The 27766-nt window shown below is 45.5% G+C and overlaps 2 protein-coding genes across 4 annotated transcripts; one reads left to right on the top strand and one right to left on the bottom strand.

Annotated features, from left to right (window-relative positions):
- The first annotated feature begins 4876 nt into the window (after positions 1-4876).
- On the top strand, positions 4877-15585 carry atp2a1l (ATPase sarcoplasmic/endoplasmic reticulum Ca2+ transporting 1, like). 2 transcript variants are annotated; one of them, XM_028970813.1, is made up of 24 exons: positions 5009-5126; positions 5809-5826; positions 5957-6039; positions 7129-7233; positions 7414-7552; positions 8105-8185; positions 8274-8359; positions 8455-8752; positions 9491-9657; positions 9756-9844; positions 9926-10028; positions 10121-10252; positions 10570-10686; positions 10781-10999; positions 11090-11201; positions 11296-11519; positions 11606-11826; positions 11916-12118; positions 12219-12304; positions 12495-12628; positions 13520-13637; positions 13746-13863; positions 14240-14280; positions 15243-15585. In XM_028970813.1, exons 1-23 carry the CDS (start codon positions 5009-5011, stop codon positions 14242-14244), a joined length of 2976 nt encoding a protein of 991 aa, XP_028826646.1. In that variant the 3' UTR covers positions 14245-14280; positions 15243-15585. The 2 variants fall into 2 exon arrangements, with proteins under 2 accessions (XP_028826645.1, XP_028826646.1); XM_028970812.1 differs by lacking the exon at positions 14240-14280 and having other exon boundaries at positions 4877-5126.
- On the bottom strand, positions 15499-20706 carry sult1st6 (sulfotransferase family 1, cytosolic sulfotransferase 6). Of its 2 annotated transcripts, XM_028970815.1 has the most exons (8): positions 20634-20702; positions 19424-20376; positions 19222-19350; positions 19044-19141; positions 18822-18948; positions 18647-18741; positions 16160-16340; positions 15499-16066 (listed from the first exon to the last, which is right to left on the bottom strand). In XM_028970815.1, the coding sequence occupies exons 2-8, from the start codon at positions 19602-19604 to the stop codon at positions 15954-15956; spliced, it is 924 nt and encodes a 307-aa protein (XP_028826648.1). In that variant the 5' UTR covers positions 19605-20376; positions 20634-20702; the 3' UTR covers positions 15499-15953. The 2 variants fall into 2 exon arrangements, with proteins under 2 accessions (XP_028826648.1, XP_028826647.1); XM_028970814.1 differs by having other exon boundaries at positions 19424-20706.
- Positions 20707-27766: the final 7060 nt, after the last annotated feature.

Here is a 27766-nt window from a genome sequence, read left to right as displayed (position 1 = left end):
AGGCGAGTGTGTTACCCACTAGGTTACTACCACCCATGTGTTCGTGTGTACATGTGTTTGTGCGCCTGTAAGAGTGCAGTTTTTTTTTTACACTGGAAAATATCACTGCCACACCTTGCCACCCACCACCACAAATCACAACTTGATGATTTTCAGGGCTTATGTGTAATCTTCAAGTGGCCGTGTCACCCCTCAGAGCCACTTTTAGCACCGGAGCGTCCAGATTCATCACACACATTTCATAACTCAGAACTTTTATTATGGTTTATTATAAAAGGCTGACCATAGTCATGGTTGCAATCAAACAGTATAGAAGCAATGACGAAATTTACAACTAAAGGCAATAAACATGTCAATAAAAAGCAGTTCCAAACGTCCAAGCTTCTGAAGACGCACGTGGCAGGGAAATGCAGGGATTCTCTGGAGTTGGTCACGCCCAGCCAGCTCTGTTGTAAATGAAGATTTGCATTTTGCTACGGTATGGACAGTGGCGTTTAACACCTACTTAGCAGAGGGTAAACCCATGCTGATTTATGGCAGACTGACAAAATGTACAAAAAATACAATAAATAAAAAATACATGGAAAGTAGTAACTTGAAAAGTCTGGCTAAGGAAAACAAGTGAGTTTCAAGTCTAGATTAAAAAGCAGATGTAGTGGAAGCATCTGATTCCATGTATCTGATTCACCCTTCTACTTAAGGCGAGATCGGGGGATGTGGAGTATCGGAAAGGTATGGATACAGACCCCCTCAAAAAAATATTACAAACTGAATTCTAAAGGCTGTAACCAGTGCAACTGGTGTGACGTGTTCACGTTTTTTTTTTTAAAGATTTTATTTTAAAAAGCCCCCAAAAGGACCCGAGTGCGGCTCCCTCCACATGACTTTACCCATGGTACAATGCAATCAAGCTGCTCCAAGCGTATGGTCCTTCTAGGAATGGGCTGTGCCCTCAGCGCAGTCAGAGGGTTGCGACCTTCTGGACTGTAACCCCTTCGATCCACACACGTTTCCTCCAGGCTTTCCCTCCTCAACACCCTAACTTCTCATCTGGCCTGAGAACGGGTCGAATTTCCGAGTCGGCTTCTCATGCGTCTCTATTTTCATTCATCTGTCAGCACTGTGCCTTCTCGCTCCCCTGGCCATCTTTTCGCAGACCCTAATAAGGTGAGGGTGATGGAACAGACAACATAATATAGAATAACAGCCACGAAGCTGGAGTCCGAATGGACATTAAGCAGCTAAAATCCCCCTTCATCTCCTTTAAATACCAGAAGGCGTGTGGAGGGATATGGAGGGATATAAGGAATGGGACTCCATGTCCAGGCCCGACTCACCCTGTTCTCCCTGCGTATGTTCTTTCTGTGAGGGTGTCTGGTTTGGCTCGGCATTGCAGGGTGTAAGGTTGCCATGTGTGAGCTGCACGGTGCGGTATCACCCATCATGCCCTTCTCGTCACCTGTGGGTGTGGCTCCGAGACTTTTTTTTTTACAATTAATCCCATAATCCCACTTTAAATCATTCCTAGGTATTAGAGTAACGACTTAATAATTAATCATTTATTAATCCTTAATTAATCATATATATTTGCAGCTAATAATACATCAATATTCAAAATCTATAAAATGACACTTTCAATAAAAAATCATCGAAAGGATTTTCTAATAATCAGTAAATTCCACTTACGACAATCGTGTCCCTGAGCAAGACACTTAATCCTCAGTGTCTTCAGGGGGGACTGTCCCTGTCACTACTGACTGTAAGGCGCTCTGTATAAGGCCGTCCAATAAATGCCAAAAAAATGTAAATGTTAAGTTCCTCTTTACACATATGCAGATATTCCTTCATTAACAGCCCATCTCCACCTTCCAGAGTCATTGACAACATGTCCAATTTGATGTCTTTTTAACGCACCAAACAAGGACATTTGTAAATGACCCTAAACTTCTGAAGGGTATTGTATATGACGGCTCGTTTCAGACAATTGGCTTCGGAAATGGTGCGGGAAAAGCTGAGATATTTAAGTACATTTTAGGGCTTTAAAAAGTATGGACGCTGCTCTAAAGGATTTCTGGTGATTGTAGGGCCACCCAAGTGCAATGACGTGGCCTTATTATATGACATACAGTACGTGGGTTATGCTACGTGACATGGAAGCAATGAACAAAAGGAGTGAACGGCATCACCGTCCTGAGGTGCGGCATGCATCTGCTTTCAGTGCGGCGTCTGCGCTATTCTTACTGGTGACTTCATCTTCAGCCGCCGCTGAAGCAAATTGCATAACCTCCCAGCTCCTGGGCATATGATGCCATCAAAGAAAGAGGCCTTCGTCCTGCCTTCTGGACGCACGCCGCCCTTGTGAATGACCCCACTTTTGTAACGAATAACTGAAAATGATTCTTTCTTCTGATTCCTGCGACGTCCGTAACTTTACAGCATTGTTTTGTCTCATTTTTTTGTCTTGAATCCTGGTTTTATTTCTTTATTGTGACACTGGCTGTGACAGTTATCACCCCACCATTAGCATTCAGGATGACAACTTGACAAATTTGGCTAATAGTGGAAAGAAGCACAAATGTTGAAGGCGGGATGCAGATTTCTGTCGGGCTGAACGCGCCGCTGTCCCAAACTGCCTCTTTATGAGCCATCGCCGGCGATTGAGGCGGCTGTCCCCTCAGCACGTGGCAGCGGGAGAGACGGGACTAGGACAGTCCTGGCACGGTCTCGTCACCTCAGACCCGCTTGGGACACAGTGCTGCTCCAGGAGCGAAGGGGAAACCCGATCCTGCAGGGGTATCGAACTAAATGTCACATGGACCCTGTGAGAAACACCCCCCACTGCCAGCTCCTAGAGGGCCGGGGCATGAGAAACGTGCGTGAACCCACAGGCCTTCTCGTTGCAGTTTATTACAATAAACTCAAAGTAAATGGTCAAGAAATCTCAAACTTTGACCACGATCTTGTCCAGGGTCGTCCAACTCTGTTCGTTCCAAGAACATCTGAGGACGTTGCAGGAGTGGTGGGTGATTAGGGTCAAACCTACAACCTGTAGGACAGTAAAGTCAGGCGAGTCACTACTTTATTTACCACAGTGGGTTGAGGTGATGATGACGATTCGGTCCTCGGCGTTCTGCTGAAGAATTTGTAATAGCCGCATTTGGCAAAATGTCTCTATTTTCAGGTCCTGGGACATGCACCAAGTCTGCACGTGCGGAAAACCGGGGCTGAGGCTTTCCAAAGAGCAGGTCAAACGGCCGCCACGTCCTGCTCTGGTCGCCGCTGCTCTCATTCTCGTAGTCACATCTGCTCATTAGCATTTTTACGTGGTCCCGTGAAACGGATCAAGGTCTTAAGTAAAACAAAATCCTGGAAATCGACCTGACTGCGGTTAGCTGAGGAAGCCCGTGCTTGGAGAGCTTCATCAGGGGTTTCGGAAAATCCTGGGGTTATTTATGGTGCTGATTTGAAGGTTGACAAGTGCAGTGGCTTCGGTTTGAGAGGTCAATGTGCGGAAAGTTTGTTGAGATTGAGCTCAGGTTGGGATGGTAGAAAAGCTTTGTGTCGGTTTGTGTCTAGTTTTGGTTCTAGTTCATGGTTTCAGCCACGATTTGGATTGTATAGTGATTGTATGGAGGTGTGCAACTCATGGGAACAGAGAAACCCTGGAATCGGTGTTGAGGACATCCTTGAAGTTCGGTCATGGTTACCTGCCTCAATTCGCTTGCAGTTACGGAGGAAAATAGCTTGAATTAGATTTGAATGTCCAGAAATGTAGTAGTATGCAACTATATATACAAAAACAGCTATGGACAAATCGACAGGTTCAAAAATTCTGGTCCAAACACTGTGTTTCGAAAGTGAAGTGTCTCCCGTTTCAGTTCCTCCTTTTTATTTGGCAGTAAAAAAAAATCATCGTGGTCTTCATTACGCAGACCTTTGGGTTGAATGACACCCCAGCGTGTTCCCCCCTTCCATCACCCGCCTCCCTGTCTACTCATCTTCTCCCTCTCTGAATCTATCAATTCATTTCTTCACCAATTTTCCAACAGCCACATTCGAGCCCTCTCCTCCTGGTGGTGCTGGCAGTCGCAAAAATTAACTTTACAGCATTTACCACAATCAGTAGTGACAGGGACGGTCCCCCTGGAGTGTCTCGCTCAATGGTAGCAAGTGGGGTTTGAACCTGCGGCTTTGTGGCCTTCTAGTTCATGGGCGAGCGTGTCAACCGTCCATTCTGTTGTGTATCTTCGATCGTAGTCTTCGTAATGTATCTCACTGGGTTATTATTTCTTTCTGGCACCCTTAAAATACTTTTATGATTATGATAAAATGCGATCCTTGTGGGTCTTTTCAAGCGTGGCAGCCCCTCTCTTTCTACGTCTCTTCATGTAACTGCGCCCAAGTAATTCATAGACAAAATTAACCTCCTACCAGCCTTGCAGCCCGTCTCTCACCCTGTTGCCCCCCCTGCCCCGTCTCCGCTCAGTACCGGCCAGTTGGGCCATCACTCACAGACCCCCCCCCACCCCCACCCCCACCCCATCCTGCTCTCTCACCTTCTCCTCTCTCATGATTCCACTGACCATGCATGTTCCAAAAACAGAGATCATTTTCATTTCGATACACCCCCCCACCCCACCGCCGCCACCCTTCTCCCCATCCTAAAACCACCACAGTTCCTGTCCAAGTGTGAGCAGCCGGACCCTTGCACCCGGCCACCAAGACCCCGCCCCACGGGGCCATATACTACGTACTGGCATCTGGAGGCGTGGCCGTGACCAACGATGGCCAATGGGCTCGCAAGCGGGGGTATAAAGTGCGGGTTCTGTCTGGGTTCGTTCGCTCTTTCTGTCAGTCCGGAACTCCTGATCGGAGGGGGGGGCAATTTTATTTTTTTTTTATCAGCGCAGGGAGCAAAAAAAAAAAAAACACAACCCTGAACGGCACGGATAGGCGCCGTCCCCAAACCTTCCTCTTCCACTCCTGAAGTCCCTTCTGTCCACACAGGATGGACGACGCGCACACCAAGGCGCCGGCAGAATGCCTGGCCTACTTCAACGTGAACGAGGCCACGGGGCTCAGCCCAGACCAGTTCAAGAAGAACCTGGCCAAGTATGGCCACAACGGTGAGAACGGCAGGATGGAGCGGTGAAGGTTCATGAAGGCCTGTCTGCTCTTGGCATGTGAGAGTGGCGCTAAATCGCTTGAAAGCAGTAGAGTAGCCCCTTCTGAAAATGGGGACGTTAATGTGGCATGGCCCTGGATGGAGATGACAACATGTTTCACCGCGGAGGTTGTAATACTTCGCTCTAAAATAGCTCAGAGAGACAGGTTCAGGGATGGAGAGAGACAGGTGACCTGGAGAAGAGTGAGAGCTGGGTGATTCGAGAAGGAGACCGCAAGGTGGATATTTTCGGCTGTCGGCGGGAGGGGGAAAGTTCTTGAAGTGTTTGAACCACCAGACAAGCGCTCGAAGCAAGCAGAATGCGTTCGCCACATTTGAGGGTGCAAATCAGCAGGTTTCAGCATTCACATTCATTGGTGTCTCCGCCATGTGTATACTTAAGGTGTTGGTTACATCAAAGTGACCTTCGGGCCTGTAAAATTCAAAATCAATTCAGACTGAACATGGGTAGATCAGTGGAATGAAGGTGTAGGTTTTTCATCACCGGCTGGACTTTTATAAAGGGTTGTGTCTGCAAGAGATGCAATGAGATTTTATGTTAATTCCATGACATGATGTTGATGTGGAAATCTAATGGGTTGTCCTGTTCTCACTTCCTTGGTTTCCTGCCCATCGGCCATCAGAGCTCCCAGCTGAGGAGAGTAAGTCTGTTTATTTCTTCACATCATTGCTGCCTCCCTTCTTCCATGTACTGTACTGTTTGAATGGACCTAAGGCCCACAGACAGAAGCAGAGTTTGATTTTCTGTCTCTTTTCGGCTTTGTTTGACAGGAAAGTCCATTTGGGAGCTGGTTGTTGAGCAGTTTGAGGATCTGCTGGTCAGGATTCTGCTTCTGGCTGCTTGCATTTCCTTCGTAAGTGAATAGAACAAGCGGTTGTGTGTCTTCTCCAGTGATCGAGAACAACCTCTGCTGTGTTCAGGCCTTGCTTGAGCACCTCGAGTGGCTGTCATTGCAGCTGCTCTTGAATATGGAGTTTGAGAGGTCATATTACAACCAGACCTGCTGCTGTGGTCAGGCAAACGTGCCAGCCAAAATGCATCTTCAGTGTGCCCTTAGCCTCTAGTTTATTGGTTCATGATGCCCATGATCTGAGATAATGTGCGAGGGGTGGCGGCATAGAGGGTAAAATACTCGCCTATGACCCAGAAGACCACAAAGTCATTGGTTCAAACCCTACTTACTTACCATTGTGTCCATGTGCAGGACACTTAACCCTGAGTGTGTCCAGAAGGACTGTCCCTGTAACTACTGGATAAATGCTTAATGCTGTAAATTTCCACCAAAAAAATTTTTGTGAAGTGTTGAGTTCAGAGTGTGAGGGTTAAGTGGCTGGAGAAGATGTTGGGAGTTGTGACCACTTCCCCCCCACGCCACCTTCACACCCTGCCAGCTGTCCTGATCGCCTTAGAAGGCGAACACTGAGGAACGGGAGAGCAGGAAAGAGAGGGGGGTATTTTAAGAAAGACTCAAGCCATGAGGGAAACTGTATCCTTCGGGAAAGGTCAGGACCAAAGGAGCATGGGATGCACGGCTTGAGGAGGAGGTGGAGATGGACAGAGGGACAGCCTGAATGAATGGACGGAATGCCGATTTCAGGGAACAGATGAGGCTTTGATTGCTCAACCAAATTGTGAAATACACGTTCAGTGTTGCAAATGGCCGGTTGCCCAACAACAACTGAACCCAACATTGATTTCCAATAAACTGCAAATCTGACCCCCTGGTGGACAGTAATATGAGGCGGGGTGATATTTAATGACTTCCCAGTGAACCCAAACAGGACTTAATCACAGATTTTACAAACCAGAATGCTTAAGATGGCTCTAGAATAATTGATTTTAATGTTAAATTGTTTTCAGTATTTTTCTGTATGGAAATATTGACTTATTCATATCTAAAATGTTATTAATGATAATGTGTCTACTTCAATGTGGAGTGCAGGTGCTGGCCTGGTTTGAGGAAGGCGAGGAGACCGTCACTGCGTTTGTCGAGCCCTTTGTCATCCTTCTTATTCTCATTGCAAACGCTGTCGTCGGCGTGTGGCAGGTCAGGTTCCTATATGCACATCACTTAAGCACATTCATTCAATCAGTCGTAACCTTAATACTGTCCCAAATAGTCCAGCCTGAATGCAGATAGTGCACATACCCAATTATAGTACACATGCAAACAGCTTTGCATCCCTTAGAGTTGATGTGTGTGTGTGTGTGTGTGTGTGTGGCGTAGGAACGTAACGCTGAGAGTGCCATTGAGGCCCTGAAGGAGTATGAGCCAGAGATGGGAAAAGTTTACCGTGCTGACAGAAAGAGCGTCCAGAGGATCAAGGCCAGAGAGATTGTCCCCGGAGACATTGTTGAGGTGTCCGGTAAGAAACCAGGGCCACCCAGTCAACTTTACAGCATCACTAAAAGTTCTGCAACAAGTTCAGTTTGAAAAGACATGCCATTAAATTGGGGAGGGGGGGGGGGCACCGCATCGTCTTACAGCAACGAGAGAGGGAGGGTGGGATAACAACATCTTGGGTAAAAATACACTGTAGCAGTCACCCTCTTCTCGTCTTTCTCCACTGATCCAGCCCCTCCCTATACACCTGATGCCCTTCACGTTACCTCATTCTGATTGGCTGCAATACGCTTGCCCAGGCCTGGCCTCAGACTGGTCTGCTGTTCCCCTCCTTTTTCATAACCTGAGCAGACAAATTTGACATCTAATGTCAATGTCATACTTCAAATAGTTATTGTGGTAGCAGCCTAGTGGGTAACTCACCTACAAACCAGAAGCGCACAATGTCACAGGTTCAAACCCCACTTTAAACCATTGTGTCCCTGAGCAAGACACTTGAGGCATGAGGCTTAGAGGGCTACAGCAATGAAAGAGTGACATTCATAGACCAACGCTTGTATCCATTTCCCCACAGTTGGTGACAAAGTCCCAGCTGACATCAGGATCACCGGCATCCGCTCCACCACCCTTCGCGTTGACCAGTCCATCCTCACCGGTCAGCAGGCAACCCGTAACACTGACACACTGTCTGCCTCTGCAGTTCTCAGCTGTTTCATCCCTTTCTCCCTCTGTCTCTCGATCAGGTGAGTCCGTCAGTGTGATCAAGCACACCGATCCGGTCCCTGACCCCAGAGCTGTCAACCAGGACAAGAAGAACATGCTTTTCTCTGTGAGTTTCTCGCCCACTTTTAACATTTTCATTCTGCAGTCAGTCCCTGTGCCTTTTTGTCCAGGGTAATGAGACTTTGCTTATTTCTCCCCAAGGGCACCAACATTGCCGCAGGAAAGGCCGTTGGCGTTTGCATTGCCACCGGTGTCTCCACTGAGATTGGTAAGATCCGTGACCAGATGGCCGCCACCGAACAGGAGAAGACCCCCCTGCAGCAGAAACTGGACGAGTTTGGCGAGCAGCTGTCAAAGGTCATCACCCTCATCTGCATCGCTGTGTGGATGATCAACATCGGACACTTCAACGATCCCATCCATGGAGGCTCCTGGATCCGTGGCGCTGTCTACTACTTCAAGATCGCTGTCGCCCTGGCTGTGGCTGCCATCCCCGAGGGTGAGGAGAAAACGCAACACAAATCTAACCCAACACCGGCCCACTCAAATAAAACACTGGCTTATACCGAAGGGTTGTTGTGAGCATGTTGTTGTGAGTAATTTGTCATGTGTCCTGCTAAATGGTAGTTATAAGGTGGATATAGGAGACCACAATGTATCTTAAGGACTGGGCCCAGACAGGGTTGGGTGTTTCTAGCTTATGAACTAGAAAGTAGCTTAAGAACTAGGAAGTCACAGGTTCAAATCCCAAACTGCCGAGGTGCCACTGAACAAAGTACCGTCCCCACACACTGCTCCCCGGGCACCTGTCATAGCTGCCCACTGCTTACCAACGGTGATGGTTAAATACAGAGGACACATTTCATTGTGCCACCGTGGCTGTGCTGCTGTGTTTCACAATGACAATCACTTCACTGTTCACTACACCATGAGTGTCTCCAGGGAGACTGTCTCTGTAACTTCTAATTGTAAGTAGGCTAGGTGTTAATGGGCTAAACACTCAGGCAACATTTAGACTGTGTTGGGGGCTGGGTTAGGGTTTAAATGGCTGTAGTCCATGCATTTGGGCTTTAGACTAGGGTTTCATATCAGGCAGCAGTTTTTGCTATTGGGTTGTCAGGCTGTGGAAATAATATTGGTACTTTTTTCAGTAGGTTTTGGAATTAGGCTATAGTGGGGTTAGAATGTAGTGGTTGCTCGAGGGTTCAGTGTTGTTGATGTTACCCTCTGCTGTCAGGTCTGCCCGCTGTCATCACCACCTGTCTGGCTCTGGGCACCCGTCGTATGGCCAAGAAGAACGCCATTGTTCGCTCCCTGCCCTCTGTGGAGACCTTGGGCTGCACTTCAGTCATCTGCTCCGACAAGACTGGCACCCTCACCACCAACCAGATGTGTGTAACCAAGGTAGATAAACACAAATACACATTCGAGACACCAGAAAGACATTTCTTAATCAAAATCTCAAATAAATGTTCATGCTGTTCTCCTCTGTATGTATGTAGATGTTCGTCATTAGCAAAGTTGATGGCGATCATGTTAACCTGGACATGTTTGACATCTCTGGCTCCAAGTACACCCCTGAAGGAGAAGTGTAAGTACGAGTCCACAGCATCAGTAATGACACTTGTATCTCAATTACGCTCCATAACTTACACACTGTGTGACATTGCAGCACTCAGGGTGGGTCTCGTGTGAAGTGTGGGCAATATGACGGTCTGGTTGAACTGGCCACCATCTGCGCTCTGTGCAACGACTCCTCACTGGACTTCAACGAGGTCTGACAAATGAACACACACAGTCAATAACTGACACGGATCACTCTCCTGTATCATGTACATTTACCTCCTGCCTTTCTCTTGTCCATCAGTCTAAGGGTATCTATGAAAAGGTGGGCGAGGCTACAGAGACTGCCCTGTGCTGCCTTGTGGAGAAAATGAATGTTTTCAACACCAGCGTGAGCAGCCTGTCCAAGGTGGATAGGGCCAACGCCTGCTGCTCTGTGAGTACTTACATACCACTTGGTTCCAACACTATGAAGGGACACAAAACACAAGAACATGGTCACGTAGAACTTGCTCATGAGTCTGGTAATAAGGACAACAGGTCAAGGTTAATAGTGGCTGAGAAGCTCATGTTTTTCTTGTCGATGGGTGAGAAACTCATGTTCTTCTTGCATAAAACACGATCATGTAGAACTTGTTGAAACCAATAGGGGGCAATACATCATGCTAGCTGCATGACCACAGACAAGTTTCCGTTGTCAGCTATGGCCAGACATTGCGTGACCTCTCATCTTTGACTCCTTTTACTCTGCAGGTGGTCAAGCAGCTTATGAAGAAGAACTTCACCCTGGAATTCTCCCGTGATAGGAAATCCATGTCCGTGTACTGCACCCCAACTAAGGGCGATGGTGGCAGCAAGATGTTTGTGAAGGTGAAGCTCCCCTTCTTTCATCATTCTTCTTAATTATGTAGGTTCCGGAAATGACATCAACATAGGTTCTCTCTCTTACTTTTCCACCTGACAGGGTGCCCCAGAAGGTGTCATTGAAAGGTGTGCATACGTGCGTGTTGGCACCACTCGCGTGCCTCTGACCAACTCCGTTAAAGACAAGATCATGGCCATTATTAAAGAGTGGGGCACTGGCCGTGACACCCTGCGTTGCCTGGCCCTGGCCACCCGTGACACCCCCCTGAAGGTCGAGGAGATGAACCTTGAGGACTCCACCAGATTCATTGACTATGAGGTAAGTGACACTTGATCAGCGGTATCAGTCGGTAGTTTTGGACAGGTCAAGTCCGTGCTCAGCTCCTCTCCGACTCCGCCCCACCTTTAGACTGACCTGACCTTCGTTGGCTGTGTGGGTATGCTGGATCCCCCTCGTAAGGAGGTCACTGGCTCCATTCAACTGTGCAGGGCTGCTGGAATCCGTGTCGTCATGATCACTGGTCAGAACTGCTATGCCACTTCCTGAGCTGTGGAGTTTTTTTTTGTTGCATTGTATGTCCATGTTCCGTACAATATTTATCCTTTTTAACACAGGTGACAACAAGGGCACTGCCGTTGCCATCTGCCGTCGTATTGGAATCTTTGGTGAGGATGAGGATGTGGCTGGTCGCGCCTACACTGGACGTGAGTTTGACGACCTGCCCCACACCGAGCAGAGCGAAGCCGTCCGCCGCGCTTGTTGTTACGCCCGCGTTGAGCCCGCACACAAAAGCAAGATTGTTGAGTTCCTGCAGGGCTTTGACGAGATTACTGCCATGGTGAGTTTGCATGGTTTCCGCATGTGATTCCGCAATCAGCACTTCTACGGTGGGGTCAGTGTCCATTATTCCTGTCTTCTCTGCAGACCGGTGATGGTGTGAACGATGCCCCCGCCCTGAAGAAGGCCGAGATTGGCATCGCCATGGGCTCTGGCACTGCCGTTGCCAAGACAGCCTCTGAGATGGTCCTGGCTGACGACAACTTCTCTAGCATTGTGGCTGCTGTAGAGGAGGGTAGAGCCATCTACAACAACATGAAGCAGTTCATCCGCTACCTCATTTCCTCCAACGTGGGTGAGGTTGTCTGGTGAGTTGGTAGTGACGGAAACACCTTCCTGTTTGTTACTTTCTTTTCAAATTTTCCTTTCTTTAATTACCCTTTTTCTGACCACTCAGTATTTTCCTGACTGCTGCTCTGGGCTTGCCCGAGGCTCTGATCCCAGTTCAGCTGCTGTGGGTGAACCTGGTCACTGACGGTCTGCCTGCTACTGCCCTTGGCTTCAACCCCCCTGATCTGGACATCATGGACAAGCCCCCCCGTTCCCCCAAAGAGCCCCTGATCTCCGGCTGGCTGTTCTTCAGATACATGGCCATTGGAGGTGTGCCCATGATCAAATTGCAGATTGGAGTGAAGACATTTTCTTACCTTCGAAACAGTGAGATTTCTCTAGTGTGGTTCTCAGTGCCCTTTCTCTGTAGGATATGTTGGTGCTGCCACCGTTGGTGCTGCAGCCTACTGGTTCCTGTACGACCCTGAGGGCCCCGGTGTTACCTACCACCAACTGGTGAGGCTTTGTGACTCACCAATTCCAATGTTTCCCAACACGATTTTGCCGACGTGATGCCATTCTACAGATGGAAGATGTTTATCTGATCCAAACCTCACTTGACTAGGCATGCTAGCCATCCCTGTTTGCTTGAGATGAGGATGTGGTCCTAGGGAGCTTAATCATGTTTTTTCCCACTGTCCTTCAGTCCCACTTCATGCAGTGCCATGATGAGAATGAAAATTTCACTGATGTTGAATGCGAGGTATTTGAGGCTGCACCACCCATGACCATGGCCTTGTCTGTGCTGGTCACGATTGAGATGTGCAATGCCCTGAACAGGTGAGAGAACACTAGGAACCTCACGCAGGACTAAACGTTTTGTGCAGAACGTTTTGTTCAAAGCACCGAACAGAACGAACACCAGTGCTGTATTTTCCCCCAGCAGGCTAGTTACATAAAGCTTCAAGTTCAGTAGGTTAGCTTGCTAACATCCTCCTGTAGCTAGATATAGTACTTCCTGTAGAGCCTGATGTAGCCTGTTAGCAAACTGAAAAAAATCTCCTCTAATTAAATATCATACCTTACATAAAACTAGCACCAACACTACTTAGCAACACTAGCTAATAGCTATCAGTGGACACATTTGGTTTACTTAATAAAAAATTGAAAATGTGTAGTTTCTACTCCTTACCCTATTTAATTTTTTAGGTAGGCAACTTTCAGCCCATTCTGCTTCATTGCAAGTCATCCAGGTCTCAAGACACATTTCAGCGCAATTCAATGGGGCTTAGAAATAAATAAAATGTACTTAGAAACACGGGTGTATCCTTCCTTATGTGTAATGCACATCGAGATAACAGGCCTAGAATTTCTTTAGGCTAAGAAATGCCACCACATAGAGCAATTTTTAGTCACGTCCACTTTCTTTTTCTAGGTTTGCACTGCATGCTTTAAATCGGCTATTAAATGAAGTTCCAATTGCTCTACAATTTCTGCAATGTGAAAACGCGTTTTATCCTCTGCAGAGTTATATTATGCTTGAATACATTATTTTGTTTCAGAGCCAGTCATTTTTCACTTTAACTTCAGTTAAGAAGTTAAGTCCTAACTTTTGTAAACTCTGGATAACTTACATTCCTATTTGGCAAAAATAAACCAATTAAATTGCAATAATCTTTAACAACAGCCTGTAGCTGTGTCATTAAACTTGGGTCTGCTCCACTCCTCCAGCCTGTCTGAGAACCAGTCTCTGCTGCGCATGCCCCCCTGGAGCAATGGCTGGCTGTTGTCCGCAATGACCCTCTCCATGTCCCTCCACTTCATGATCATCTACGTGGATCCCCTGCCTGTGAGTTGTCCGTCTCTGCGTCGCGCCCTCGTTCGTGCCGGGCTACTGTACATGCGTCGCTCATCGCTCTCCGTCTGAACCCGGAACCCTCATCTCCCCCTCCTGCAGATGATCTTCAAGCTCACCCATCTGAACGTGGATCAGTGGTTAATGGTGTTGAAGCTGTCCTTCCCTGTCATCCTCATTGATGAAGTGCTGAAGTTTGCAGCTCGTAACTACGTCGAGGGTACGTCTTTCTGTACAGCACGATCACATGACACACACCTTGAAAACAAAGAATTCATTACTCGAATCTTTTTAAAATCTAATCTCATATAATGCCATAACTGTTTTTGAAAATGTTTTATTAACAGTCCCCTAAAATTGCTAAAACTTCTCTTTCACCATATTAATTATATATTTTCTGTCCAGTTAACACATTCTTTACATATCCTCGCCAAAAACAACCCTTAAACAACTTTAATCCTTTATTTAACACATTTATTACCTTCCGCGTTAGTTGTATTTTTCTGAATTTCTCTGTATTAATCATAACCATCACTTGGTCCACATGTCCATCATCCCTAGTTTCCTCCTCACCTCTATCTTTTATTGACTTCCAGGCTAATCCTGTCTACCTCCCTCCATTATCTAACAAATCAAGGTATCCTAACAGTCCTGTGTGTGTGTGTGTGTGTGTGTGTGTGTAAGAGAGAGAGAAATCCATAATGAATGCACCACATGCGTGTTGAGATTTGTATTGTTTTATAAAGATTACTGCCTTGACCGGTCTTCGCCTTACCGGCTCACTTGTTGCATAAAGACCAGAATCCTTTTGACCCACTGAATGCATTTTTACACCTAACCGTAACCCCAAACAGACATAACTGCCACGTTTTTCCAACCATAAGTGCAGCGCTCTGCGCAAAGCGCGTGGCTTGTTTGCTAAGGTCAAAGGCATCCTCACGATTTACATATTTAAATAAAAAAAAAACTAATATTCTTTTTTTAATCGGTGTGCATTTTTGCCTGTCACGCAGAACGTGGTCTTTAATTCTGTTAAATAATGATGATTAACAGCACTCACATGTTGTTTCCTCATTCTGGATGATTTAAAGCCACAACCATCTATTCATCACGTAGACAAAGACTGGGTTTCATTATTTAGAATTTTTTTTTATGTAAATCCTGAGGATGTCTTTGACTTTACAATAGCAAACAAGCCCTGCGCTTAGAGCGAAGCCCTGTTGTAGGGGCCAGCTTCTGAAACCAGAGGCCAATGCGATCTTGATAATCCTAATGATCCGGATGAGTCCAGTTGGCAAGTGCATGTGGAATAAACAGTCCTCCGGCTGCATGCTCACGGCAAGATGGATGTAAGGCTGCCGTCAAGACCTTTAACCCCCGCGCACGCGCTGCTCACTCACAACCCCCAGTGACCCCGTCGGCGCTGCTTCTCGCTTTTAAACAAGAACGCCTGTCAGTCGTGGAAGAGGTTCCAAGCCGTGCCTGGTGCCAGCGTCCGCCGAAGTCGCCTTCACACGGGACACCGTCTTGCAGCATGGCCCAGACACCGGTCCACCCGCAGCCTAAATAAACATACGCGTCTTCTGCTCCTTCGCACAGGTACTGAAATTAAAATCTAAACTTTTTTGGGAAACAAGTGGGACTGAAGAGAGCGAGAGAGGCGGAGGGTTGAGAGGTGTAAAACAGAGACAGAAGAAAGATCCGGTGTGAGAGGAAATGCCAGCCGTCTGAAGAGAGAGGACAACGCAGGAAAATAATGGGGGAAAGAAATAAAAAGGAAAAATGAAATCAAAACTCTTTATGTGAAAAACGTGTTGAATTAAATGAATATGTATAGATCAACCATGACAAATAGTGCCAGATAATGATCAACTTTATTCTTAAAAATGGTAATTAATGTATTAAAAAGTTACTCTTTTTTTTGTTAAACTTGTAAACTCTGTGCTGTCTTTGTCCTCATTTTTTTCTGATTACATCACATATCTTTTTGCATTCAGGTTTTTCATTATTTTTTTTTTTTAAACCAATGCTTCTTTGTTTTCCTTTCCCACACATACATGAGAAGACGAATGCATAAAACAAGCACAGCATGGTTTATTTATTTGTATGAGCTACATTTGAAGTTACTGTAGTATATCATTCTGGACAGTTTTTCCCCGTTGCCCATATTTAACAGTAAAATCCTGATTGTGATTCCAAGCAATTAGTCTTGTTGTCTTTGGGTCGGCAGTGGCTGTCCGGAGCTTTGGCATTGACTTTGAGTGGCACGCGCCCAACCACGGGGGAGGGGGGTCGGGGGGTGGCGGCGTCTTAGATGCTGGTCCGAAAAGGAATGTCAGTCCCCTCCATCTGCCTGGCATAGTCTTCATCGAAAAGCTGCGACTGCTCAGGAGTGAAGTGATTGGTCCAGTCTCCGACCTCCCCTGCGGAGCATGCACGTGGTTTAACAACAACAGAAAAAAGAAGGGGCAGGAATAACTGAATGTGTGTTGTGGCTGTAAGACGTAGACGATGACCTTTTCTCATAAAGGGTGAGATGGAGTGGTCGAACACGGGCTTGGGAATGAAGGAGTAGTTGGTCATGGGGTTGTCCTTCATGGCCTTGAACGAAGTCAGCTCTACGACACGGCCGATGACATCACCAGGGAGGGAAAGGTCCAAGTACTTCATGATGCGCATGACCTCTCGATGAGGATTCTGGGAGAAAAAAAAACAAGACGTGTTCAGTTGGGGTTAAATGTAAAGAATGTAAAACAATTATTTGGATCTAAAGACAAGATGTTACCTACACTTTAGATAAAAATCCACTAGGCCATGTGTTTAATTAACAAAGTAATAACATGTTTACCTTGATTTCAACATGAATTTGACTAAAGTAAACTTTATTGTTATCTCTGCTATATACAGTACAGCATATAGAGAGGCAACCAGCACAGAAAAACAATAGAAATGGTAGGAAACAATAGAATAAGAAAATAAAGGACTCGGGATGATGGAATAAAATACACACTTTAAGCTAGAAAGTTAATATGATATGTGCAATATTTAAAGTGACCAGTGTAGTGTGTTAACAGTCGTGGGTCAGGAAAGTAAACAGCAGTGGACGGAGAACGCAGCCCTGAGGAGCTCTTGGGCTCAGTCTGATGGTACTGGAGGTGTTGTCGCCGATTCGGACGGACTGAGGCCTCTCGGATAGGAAATCCAGTATCCAGTTGCATATCCAGTTGAATAAATCATTTCTATGGTAATTACATGCTTCATTCTTTTTCATTAAACATGACTCAAAGAAAATTCTGATGAGTTAAACTCATTCATGCCAATCTAATCCAAAAATTGGTTTGGGGCAGTGGTTGGCCTAGTGGGTTAGGAAACGGAACGGTAATCGTAAGGTTGCTGGTTCAAATCCCAAGGCTGCCAAGGCTGATGGGTTAAAAGCAGAGAACACATTTCGTTGTGTCACCGTGTGCTGTGCTGCAGTGTTTCACTATGACAATCACATTCTGTCAAATATAATCATGACATAATCAGTTGTTGAGCATGCTCCATGCCCCCCGGATGCAGAAGAGTCAGGTGCACACTGTGCATCCTGTGGCATACTTGACTGGAGTGCTGCCAGTCATACGATAATTATCATATAATTCCAAAAATACAGATAATTTTACCCCTTTCTCTGTTTTCATCTGACAGAAATTCAAACTCACGACCCGCAGGCCACATTCGGCCCAGCATACAATAGCATATGACATATTACCAGAGTTGGTGCAATTCCGAAATGGTTTTGGTGATTTTGAAGTGGGTTATGATGCTCTACCTAGAATTGCTGTTTTTGTCACTGGAGGTTGGCAGCATTGAGAGTTGAACTTCAGTGTGGGACAACGGCATTAACCCGGCGAATGAACGGTTTAAGAGTTCCTTAAGGGAAATAATAACAAGGAGCAAGATAAAACCGTTCACTGTAATTGCATGTGCATTTGTAATTCCCGTGGAATATTTTTTTCTCTGCTCTCTGGTGCTCTGCATTAAGGCTGATTTACTCCTTTTTTAGTGTATGTAGATATATTAACCCAACACTCGCTCTCTCTCAGCCATTTCTCTGCCAGAAATACATAAGATAAAGACACATTCCCATGCTCTGAGATTTTTATGCACCAATAGTTTACAAAATTATTATGTGTCTTTAATTTATTTCGGCATTATGCAGAAGTTTAATCCCCCTGACCCAAACCCAGCCTTATCGTTTGCTAATGCAGATTTCATTTACTGTCAGTGGTGTGACAGTAGGTGCGAATTGCTCCAGCATTACAAACTACATCGTCATTATGGAATGGCCAACGTTGTCAGTGCAGTCAGGATGTGGAGTGGACTAAAAAGCTCATTCGTCTCAAAAGTCCTGAGATGTTTTCACCTAATCAAATATCGAACCATATAATTAGTCTGAGATGAATAAGTAAGTGATGATAAAATCATATCAGAACAGAATAAAAAACACTAGCGTCGGTGGTTGCCTCATTTTGTGTCAGATAGATGAGCATGTGCCTTTTGGTCCTTTTTTTCAAACTGCTGCCTAAAAGCTAAATATTGTCATAATGGATTCCCTTTCACTACCAGAATATAACACAATACGAAGTGGAAAAGTGAAAAGTGAAAATTGTCATTGTGAAACAGCACAGCACACGGTGACACAACAAAATGTGTCCTCTGCTTATAACCATCACCCTTGGTGAGCAGTGGGGAGCCATGACAGGCGCCCGGGGAGCAGTGTGTGTGTCTTGCTTGTCTACATATAAATATAGGCATGGCTACCATGGCTTTCAAATTTCCACCAACTCTTTGGCCAGGTTCCTTTATGTCCTTCAGCAACACGAAGACTTTGCTCCGATGTGCCAAATTCCATTGAGGATTTCATTTGGCGTACTTCACACACACACAGCATGTCCCTCTTCCTTGCCTTCCAGGATTAAAAAAGGTTTTAAAGCTGCGACCGGGAGAAGAGAGTTCAGTACCTCCTTCATGTCCTCATAAAAAAGGTACAGGATGTTCCTTTTCTCTCGCTCCTTCCAGTAGCCTTTCACATGGTCGTACCAAGAGCCCCAGGCCACTGGAGAGAACAGAGAGATCTCGTTCACCATCTCCTGAATGAACTGTTCATTCGTTTATTTTCTGAAAACTCTCACTCACGTTCGCCTCTCATGAATTTGTGGATGTACTGATCCCAGGGTCCTGGTTCTGGCTGGGTCAGATTCATTTGGTCGAAGTGGAAGTAGCTGACCAGGTTATCCTTAGCATTGCGAGCAACGTAGATCACCTGATGAAATTGTGACATTTGCATGAATTGTATTTAAAGTAACGGCCTTCCAATGGCTTTGCATGAAATGGATCTCAATAACACGACATAAAAACCTTGCATTTGTTTTCCCAGAATCCCTCTGGCACCAGCTGCAGCGGCAGGTGTGTTTTAATGACTCTGGGAGGGGCCATCCGTTTGAGGAGGTCCAGGCCTGAAGAGGCAGGACAAGCCAAGCTGCAGCTTCATCACCGGCGTGCTTTTTCACAATCGTGCGTGCAACACGGCCCATACCTGATGGGATCGGTGGCGGGGAGAAGATCTCCAGGAACGGGATGCGAGCGATGATGGGAGCTTTCTTACAGACCTCAGCGTCGCCGTTATTCAGGAGCAGGTCAACGATCTCCTGGGTCCAGGTGGTTCCTAGAGGACAGAGGGTGGTGGAAGCTGTTCTGCGTCACACCGGCACCGTGGGGCATAAGGAGCTGGCTCTTACCTGCTTTGGGATAGGTGGAAATGAGGATGTCGGAGGGGTCGGGCCTGAAGGCCCAGATGGAGCTCCAGTTATGAGCGATGTGCTCCATGAGAGGGACCCCCTGGACCTTAATCAGCGGGAAGCGGTGAATGGCACCCTGCGCCTTCTCAATCGCTTCAGTGTATGAGGGTAACTCTTCCATTTCTCACGCTCCCGCACCTCAGTCGACAAAGCTATTTTTAAATCCCCCGTCGGTTCTTCATTCGGGTTTCTTATCCTTCCATAGTCTTTCTGTCACTTCTGGCAGCGTGACCCTCTAGATTCGGTCGCGCTATTCTCTTATCTCTGTCCTTTAATGTTTAACAGATTTTCGTCCTTTCCCTCTGCCTCCCTCCGTAACTACCGTTCGGTACTCACAGCTGCATTACCGTCCAAAGTCCGCCCTTATCTCGCTTCCTGTCGCGCCCGCGGAAATGCCCCAACTCGTATCCCTCTCTTTTCACGCTGGCACTGCCGCCTCGGCTTCATGCACGTTAGAGAGCGTTGGCGTGTTCCTTCCTGCACCGAGCTTAAGACCGGAATTCCTCACGCTCAACAGACCTTATGTAACGCCCCACAGGCCAGAAAGTTTTGACTGTATTATCTTACCCCTCAATCTAGCATTCCACCAAAGCTCAAGAGAACAGGACAGGAAGTGCTGAAAAAATTGTGGGGCGCCGAGGGACGGGCAGCTTCCTGTCTGATTTCACGGTCCAGATGTGATTACATGAATCATTGAAACAAATCCTTTTAAAATGAGGTGTCCTGTTGGAGACACTCCTCAGGTTTCATAAAAAAAGATCAAGTTTAATCCCAGCCTCTCACTCACACACATTGAAAGACGTGCCAGAGCCATGAGCCCCGCACGGTCACCTTCCGTACACACAGAGGAGCGTTGTACGCCCCAAAGACATCCCACACAGGCTAGAGTCTGTCTGTCAGGGTAGAGATCAAGGTTAGTATATAGCAAAAAAAGGCAATAAAACCATCTTCCATTAAACCTTTGGAAGCATTAATGTAAAACTATGTCTTGCACAACACGCCGGTCTGTTGATTGTTTTGGCCAAAGACCTCTGCCACAGTCGGCGAAGTTCATTACACTGCACCAACAGCAAATCGAAACGTAGCAGGAACGTAAATGCATGGACTGAATTTTTAGTACACAGTGTATAGAAGGTTATAAGAAACGTACCATCTGACTGTTTCGGCTGATGACTCTGGGGGGTGCTCTGGCTCCATGTTCCATGTTGCTAATGTTGTCACCCTGACTTCCTGATTGAGTGTGTCAGGCATTTAAATGTGTGCCTTGTGTTGTATTAAATCCCCTTTTCTCTGGTTCCTGTTAAATACCAATTGCACACAGATTGTTTTGATAATTCGGTCAGGGACCACGGGGTCCACAGGGATTTGTCCAAAATCAGCTCTGATCTATGAAAAGGCTATCCAGGATTTATGTCCAATTCATGTATTGCACTAGTCGTGGCTACTCATTTTGTAAAAGTGATAAAATACATTGTCCTTGATAAGCGAAATACATCTGTGTTTCAAAGCTGATACTTCTCCCTTTATTTTATTTTAAATGTTTATTTAATATGCATGTTAATTTAATTTCTTACATACAATCCAGATATAGTGTGTGTGAATGTGTGTTTTTTTTTTTCTACGTCTCTCTCTCTCTCCATACCTCTAGAGACACACCTGTCCTCTAAGATCCAGAGAGAATCTGATTGGTGGACAGCCGCATCAATATTATCAGTGTAAATGGACATAGAACTGTCAACACATTAATTTTACATTGAGGAAAAAAAATTATTTGTACTCTCTAAACAAGTAAGTGTCAAATCTGTCATATTAGACAGTTTTTTATTGGAAAAATTGTCAAATACAATAATGTTGTTGCGTTAAAGTTTCCCCTGTTAAACAATCAGAAAGAGGGAGAGAAACGCCACAAACGTTTAACAATGTCATTTAATAAATTGAAAGCAGGACCATTCAAGCCCTGACACAAGACAACAAAGCAGTCAGGCCACGAAAAAGCACAGGGTAGGCTACTATGAACAGGGCATCTGTCTGGCGTATTTCCCCTCCTTCTCTCCTCTCGTCTCAGCAGAATTACCCTCCTTCTCTCCTCTCGTCTCTTTAACGACCTCACTCCGATAGGAGCGCAAATCTGTGTCAGGTATGGGAGGAGTTCTGTAAATTACAGGCTCCTCCTACAAAAAGGAAAACACAAACAAGACAGAGAACACAGAACACATAACATGACCATGGGACCCCCTCCACCAAGAATCAACATCCCGTGTTGATTAGCACCACTTCCATAATTCAAAAGGCCTCTGACAGTGTGTCTGCTAAAACATTATCCCCTCCCCGCTTGTACTTGATCTCTAGGTTAAAACCCCACAATGCTAGGGTCGTGGACCCAACATACAGTACAGTACAGGCCAAAAGTTTGTACACACCTTCTCATTCAATGTGTTTATTTTTATGACCGTTTGGTTACGTTTAGTTACGTCTGAGTTATGTCTGTTGAGAGCTGGGAGCATATGGGCATCCTGTCTGGGGGTGTGTTGGGTGGAGTGAGGTGAGGAGTTGCACCACCGGGCTGTAATTGTGTATGAAACGCGGGTAGAACTTTGCAAAGCCCAAAAACTGCTTTAGCTGATGGATGGTGGTTGGCACGGTCCATTCGGTCATGGCTGCAGTTTTGGCAGGGTCCGTGACGACCCCATGTGGGCTCAAGCCCAATCTCCAATTTGATGTAGAGACGGTTGTCTTGGAGGTGTTGCAGGACAGAACGGACATGTGTGATGTGGGTCTGAGGGTCTGGGGAGACGATGAAGATGTCATTGAGATACACAATGCATATTGATTGAGGCAGTCGTGTAGCAGTGCATGACCCGGTACTTGTAGTTGTTAGTGGGGGTGGTGAAGCTGGTTTTCCATTCATCCCATTCCAGATGCAGACAAGATGGTAGCCATTTTGTAAGTCTTGGTCTATATACTTGGGTACAGTTTTTTCTTGTTGATGGCATTGAGGCGTTGAGGCAGTCAATGCACAGCCACAGCCTACTGTCCTTTTTGCCCACGAAGAAGAAAGGGGCAGCTGCTGGCAAGGTGGAGGGGCAATTGATACAGCGGGCAATGGTGTCCCGGATGTATGACTATGGATAGGCCTGGGCAATATATGTAGTGTTTCATATCGGTCAATACTGATAATTATTGATATTTTTTATGACCCATTTAAAATAAGGACCAGGAGAAATATATAACTTTTAAACACTTATTTTAAACTAAACCTTCCTCTGATCATTGCAAAAATATGAAACATCATGTCAATGCACCATGCAGAAAAGTTGGTCCATGCCTTTATCATATCAAGGTTAGATTACTGCAACGTATTACTGTTTGGATGCTCAAGTAGGTGCTGTTCAGAATGCTGCAGCCAGAGTTCTAACTAGAACTAAAAAAATTGACCACATCACCCCAGTCTTACAATCACTGCAGTGGCCACCCATCAAATTTAGGATTGACTACAAAATCCTACTCTAAATGATCTTGCTCCATCTCACCTGAGTGCACTATTAGTTATTTATGACCTGCCACGCCCCCTGCCATGGGACTTTGAGCCGGCTGCGCTGCGAACGAAAACACTAAACCCGGTGCCGGGTTTAGTGTCGGCCAAATCAATATCACTTGTGCATTTTTTCGTGATGGTGAAAACACGATTTTATGTGTAAGCGGGTACTTGTCCGCGCACACAGCAGCCTGTGCTAACGTGGAAACATTTTGGTGGTTTTGATGAGTTGCCACTGCTTCAGGAGTGCAATTCTTAAATTCCTCAAGCAACAATAACAATAACAATAACTGTGGTTACTTTACTAGACACACACCATCGGGCAAATAAAGTTTCCTTTTCTCTGGTGAACTCCACGAGCATAAGCTGATTGGTTTTTCGAAATTTTCGAAACTTTTGTTTTTTGTATGCCTCAGCAAATATGCGTTCATGATTATGGTTTTGACCAGGATGTAATCAGAGCTTTGCTGGACAGTAAGAGAGGAATAATCCTCCTGAGCTTTTCCAACCAGCACGCACCTCAGCAGCAAGGTACAGACCTCTTCAGGCCACTTTAACATGGTCGCAACGCACTAAAAATGGTTGAAATATTTCTCCACTTCTTGTTCAGAAAACGGAGGTACCATTCTAATGTGCTGACCGACATCAAAAGCAGGCGGTGTGGGAACAGATGAGGGCAAAGAATGGGCAGATTTAGAGGACATTTACATTTACAGCATTTGGCAGACGCCCTTACATAAGACGCCCCTGTACACAAGTTAGACAATAAGAATGTAACAAGTTAATCTAAATATTCTCTAAAGAACAAGGTCTTGAGTTGCCGTTTGATGGTGCTCAGTGACTGAGCTGTTCTGACGTCAAGGGGTAGTTCATTCCACCACTGAGGGGCCAAGATTGAGAAGAGTCTAGATGAAAGTCTTCATTTTACCTTCAGAGATGGAGGGACCAGACAGGCAGTACTGGAGGCTCGTAGTATACGAGGTGAGGTGTAATAAGGGCTGTGAGGTAGGATGGGGCTACTCCATGTATGGCTTTGTAGGCCAGCATCAGTATTTTGAATCTGATGCGTGCAGCTACTGGGAGCCAGTGGAGGGAACGTAGCAGAGAGGTGGTGTGGGAGAATTTGGGAAGGTTGAAGATCAGTGCTGCTGCATTTTGTATGAGTTGTAGAGGTCTGATGGTAGGACAACTCTAGCTCCACATTTTAATTCTTACTGGATTTTCTAGCTTTCTTGTTCATGTCGACGCTCATGTTCCCTTTCTTCCCCTTCCCACATTTTAAGCTGAAGATCATGTTCTAACTTCTTAATTTGTATCTGATGCTCCAGCTCCCACTCACGAAGTGCACGAGCTTCCCATTCTGCACTTTATTTGGCGGCGTCAAGATGCATTTATTTCTCCTGCAGTGACATAACATGGAGGTGGTAGTAGCCTAGTGGGTAAAACACTTGCCTATGAACTGAGCAAGACACTTAACCCTAACTTGCTCCAGGGGGGGACTGTCCCTGTAACCACTGATTGTAAGTCGCTTTGGATAAGGGCATCTGATAAATGGCATTAATGTAAATGTAAATGTAATGTAATTTCCTTAAGCCACATCTTGGTCGCTACACTGTCTGCAGAATGTAACAATTCCTCCACCGGATGTGGGCTACTAGGCTTTGAACTTGAACCAATGACGCCCTGCTCTATCAGCTTTTAACACCGTGTTATCCCCACCAATTAATGGAATTTGAGAAAATATTTCGCCACCACCACTAAATGATCTTGAAGCTGTCTGAAGCTGTCCAATAATTAGTCTGATGGACTCTCGAGATAACCCACAAATTCTGAAGCCACGTTAATCAATTTAACGTCGTAATGTCTACCTGATGAACAAAATGGCACTGATAAAACAAAACAAACTGTGCGCTACAATAATACCAAAAAAAACCAAAACAAACTGCGTGCTGGGTAAACAACCAGGACCTGTGGCCCTCGCATCAACCCGGAACTCTAGCCCCTAAACTCACACACCTCTACCTGGGGTTTTCCTAAAAAAACAAACAAACAAAAAAAACAAGAAACTACGCCTGAAGGACACATCTACCTAACTGGAGTTTCCCCGAGTGTATGTGGTATGCGAGGACGCAGAGTGCAAAGTACTTACCCAGCCGCAGAAGAACTAGATTAATCACTGAAACAGTGATCCCGGACGAGCCCCCATTTGTTATGTCCTGGTTTAGGTCAGGAACGTAAACAATCAGAAAGAGGGAGGGGAAACACTACAAATGTTTAATAAATCAAAAGAAGTACAATTCAAGCCTTGACACAAGACAACAAAGCAGTCAGACCACAAAAAAGCACAGGGTAGACTACTGTGAACAGGGCATCTGTCGGGCATATTTTCCCCACTTCTCGCCTCTCGTGCAAGTCCTACTTTCAATATCAGTCGTACAATGCCACCGTATGCCTCTGCTTCTGTTTGTTCTCTCCGAGTCACTGAATCAAGCACACAGACTACTGGCACACACCAGTGAAGAGACCAGCAGATAAATCCTGGTTCCTGACAACTGCTAAATGAGGACTTAGCATGAAACGAACCACAACTACCACCACCGTAACAACTAAAGCTTCAGGGACTTTCAAATGGACCAGTAGCATCATATTGGACACGTTTTGTACACCATGACACTGGACTACATTTTGGACTTCTCCACCTCTACAACTGTAGGACTCTTTCTCTTATTGGACAAATCATCACCAACCCTGCACTGACACCATTTGTAGGCTCACTCTACCTTGGAAGGGGGTCCCTCTCTGTAGCACTCCTTCCCAATGTTTCTTCCTTTTTTTTCTCGGTCCAAGAGTTTTTTTGTGTGGAATTTATCCTTGTGTACAGAAGGGTCAAGTGTGGGGGTGTCAACTGTAGGGCCTGTCAATGCTTATTGAGACATACTGTATGTTAAATAAATGTTGTTGTAAGATGGAACATTCTGCAGGACCACAATACTTTTGCACCTTTTATCTTGTGGAGAGGCAATCACCTCTTTGTTCTCCATGTCTTTGTCAAACGGCAAGAGGTGTGAAATGCTAGCCATGTGTTTGTGAGATGACTCGCTCTCTTTGTCTGCCCCAGACAGGAGACACCGGGGATGTGACGACAGAAACATCAAATTCTGATTGGTCTGTGACAACTTCCTGTGAGCCAAATGTATAAAACAATGTTGACTTGTGGTCGCGGGACTTCCATCTTCTTTTCCATCGGGAGCTGAGGGGAATCTTCCCATCAGTACCCGAGTCTTTTCTATTTACCTATTTTTCTAATGGTTTTTCTTTCTTTCTCTACCTTTTCTCCTTCTTTTCTTTTTGGTTTTCTCTGTTACATTGGTACATTTTTACATACAATATTTACATGTAACTGCAATAATAATTTACTGGTGTTAATAAATTAGAAACTGTTCATTCTTTTAACCTCTATTGTGCCTTGCCTCTTTCTGGCAGGTAACATCAGGTTGGAGTGGTTTTTAATACAGTGCTTTTGTGTGTAGAGAGAGAGTTTTTTATTCCATTCTCCATGGTTTTACATTGTTGTTTATCATAATCCCCTCAGTTATAAAGACAGAAATGTTAACAACCATGGAAAACAAATAATTAAAATGTAAAAATAAGACTAGTCACAATGAACACATAACAATTATCTCTTAAACATTTAAGGTGCAAAATGAAAGAAGATGTAAGAAGTGCTTAATAAAGGGCCAATCCAGCCGGTTCTCGAAATCCACTGTTTAGCCGCAGTAGAAAACCGGCACTCGAAACACGAAAAGTCAGTCACTGAAGCTTTGGTAGCCGGAGGGGCTAAAACTACATGAGCTGTACCCACAGTCCTTCGCAGCACCTGCTACTGCCACTTTGAGAAGCTCTAAATAGCTCTCTACTGCCACTTGGAGAAGCTCCGGTGGATTGGCTCCCTCTTGGCATGTTCTCTCGCTCAGCACTGTCCATCAAAACACACAAGGAGGTTAAGCAAGTCTTTAAGCACACATTTGAACATGTACACAAGCATAGCAGCGTGTTAATAGTCTGTTGGCCGCTGGTTGGGGTGGCCACGCACAGAACTGTGGGTCCATGTCCCTTTTCTACACGCACACACACAGAGACAACCAATCGTTCAACATATCGTATTATAAGATGGGAAGTCACAGGTCCATGACATTCTGCAGTTTTGTCTTGCATATAGGTTCATCACCGTTGTCAAACGGCCTTCTCCCGAGCAAGAGGTGTGAAAGGTCAGTTTGGGACCCCCCCCTTTGCCTTTGTTGGGCTGCAACACCCCCCAAAACAGGAGACACCAAGGGTGTGACAGGGCAGAAACAACAAATTCTGATTGGTCTGTGGCAACCTCCCTAGGGGTCAAATGTATAAAAGAGTTTTCTCTTGTGGTCTTCTTTTTCCTTTCAATTGGGAACTGGGGGTTTTTCCCTCAAGTTTCTGGGCCTTTCTTCTCTCCCTGTTTCTCCTGGCTTTTTATATAGGGATTTTCTGTAACATTGGTACCTTTTTTACATACAATATTTACATGTAACTGCAATAGATTACTATTGCAGTTACATGTAAATATTGTAACTGCAATATTGTAACTTTCTAATTTATTAACACCAGTAGATTACTACTGGTGTTAATAAATTAGAAACTGTTCATTCTTTTAACCTCTATTGTGCCACGCCTCTTTCTGCCAGGTAACATCAGATTGAAGTGGTTTTAATACA

This window comes from Denticeps clupeoides, chromosome 2, assembly GCF_900700375.1.
Source record: "Denticeps clupeoides chromosome 2, fDenClu1.1, whole genome shotgun sequence".
Classification (NCBI taxonomy): Eukaryota; Metazoa; Chordata; class Actinopteri; order Clupeiformes; family Denticipitidae; genus Denticeps; species Denticeps clupeoides.
The sequence above is the reverse complement of the archived record's forward strand: the minus strand, read 5'-3'. Positions and strand labels throughout refer to the sequence as shown.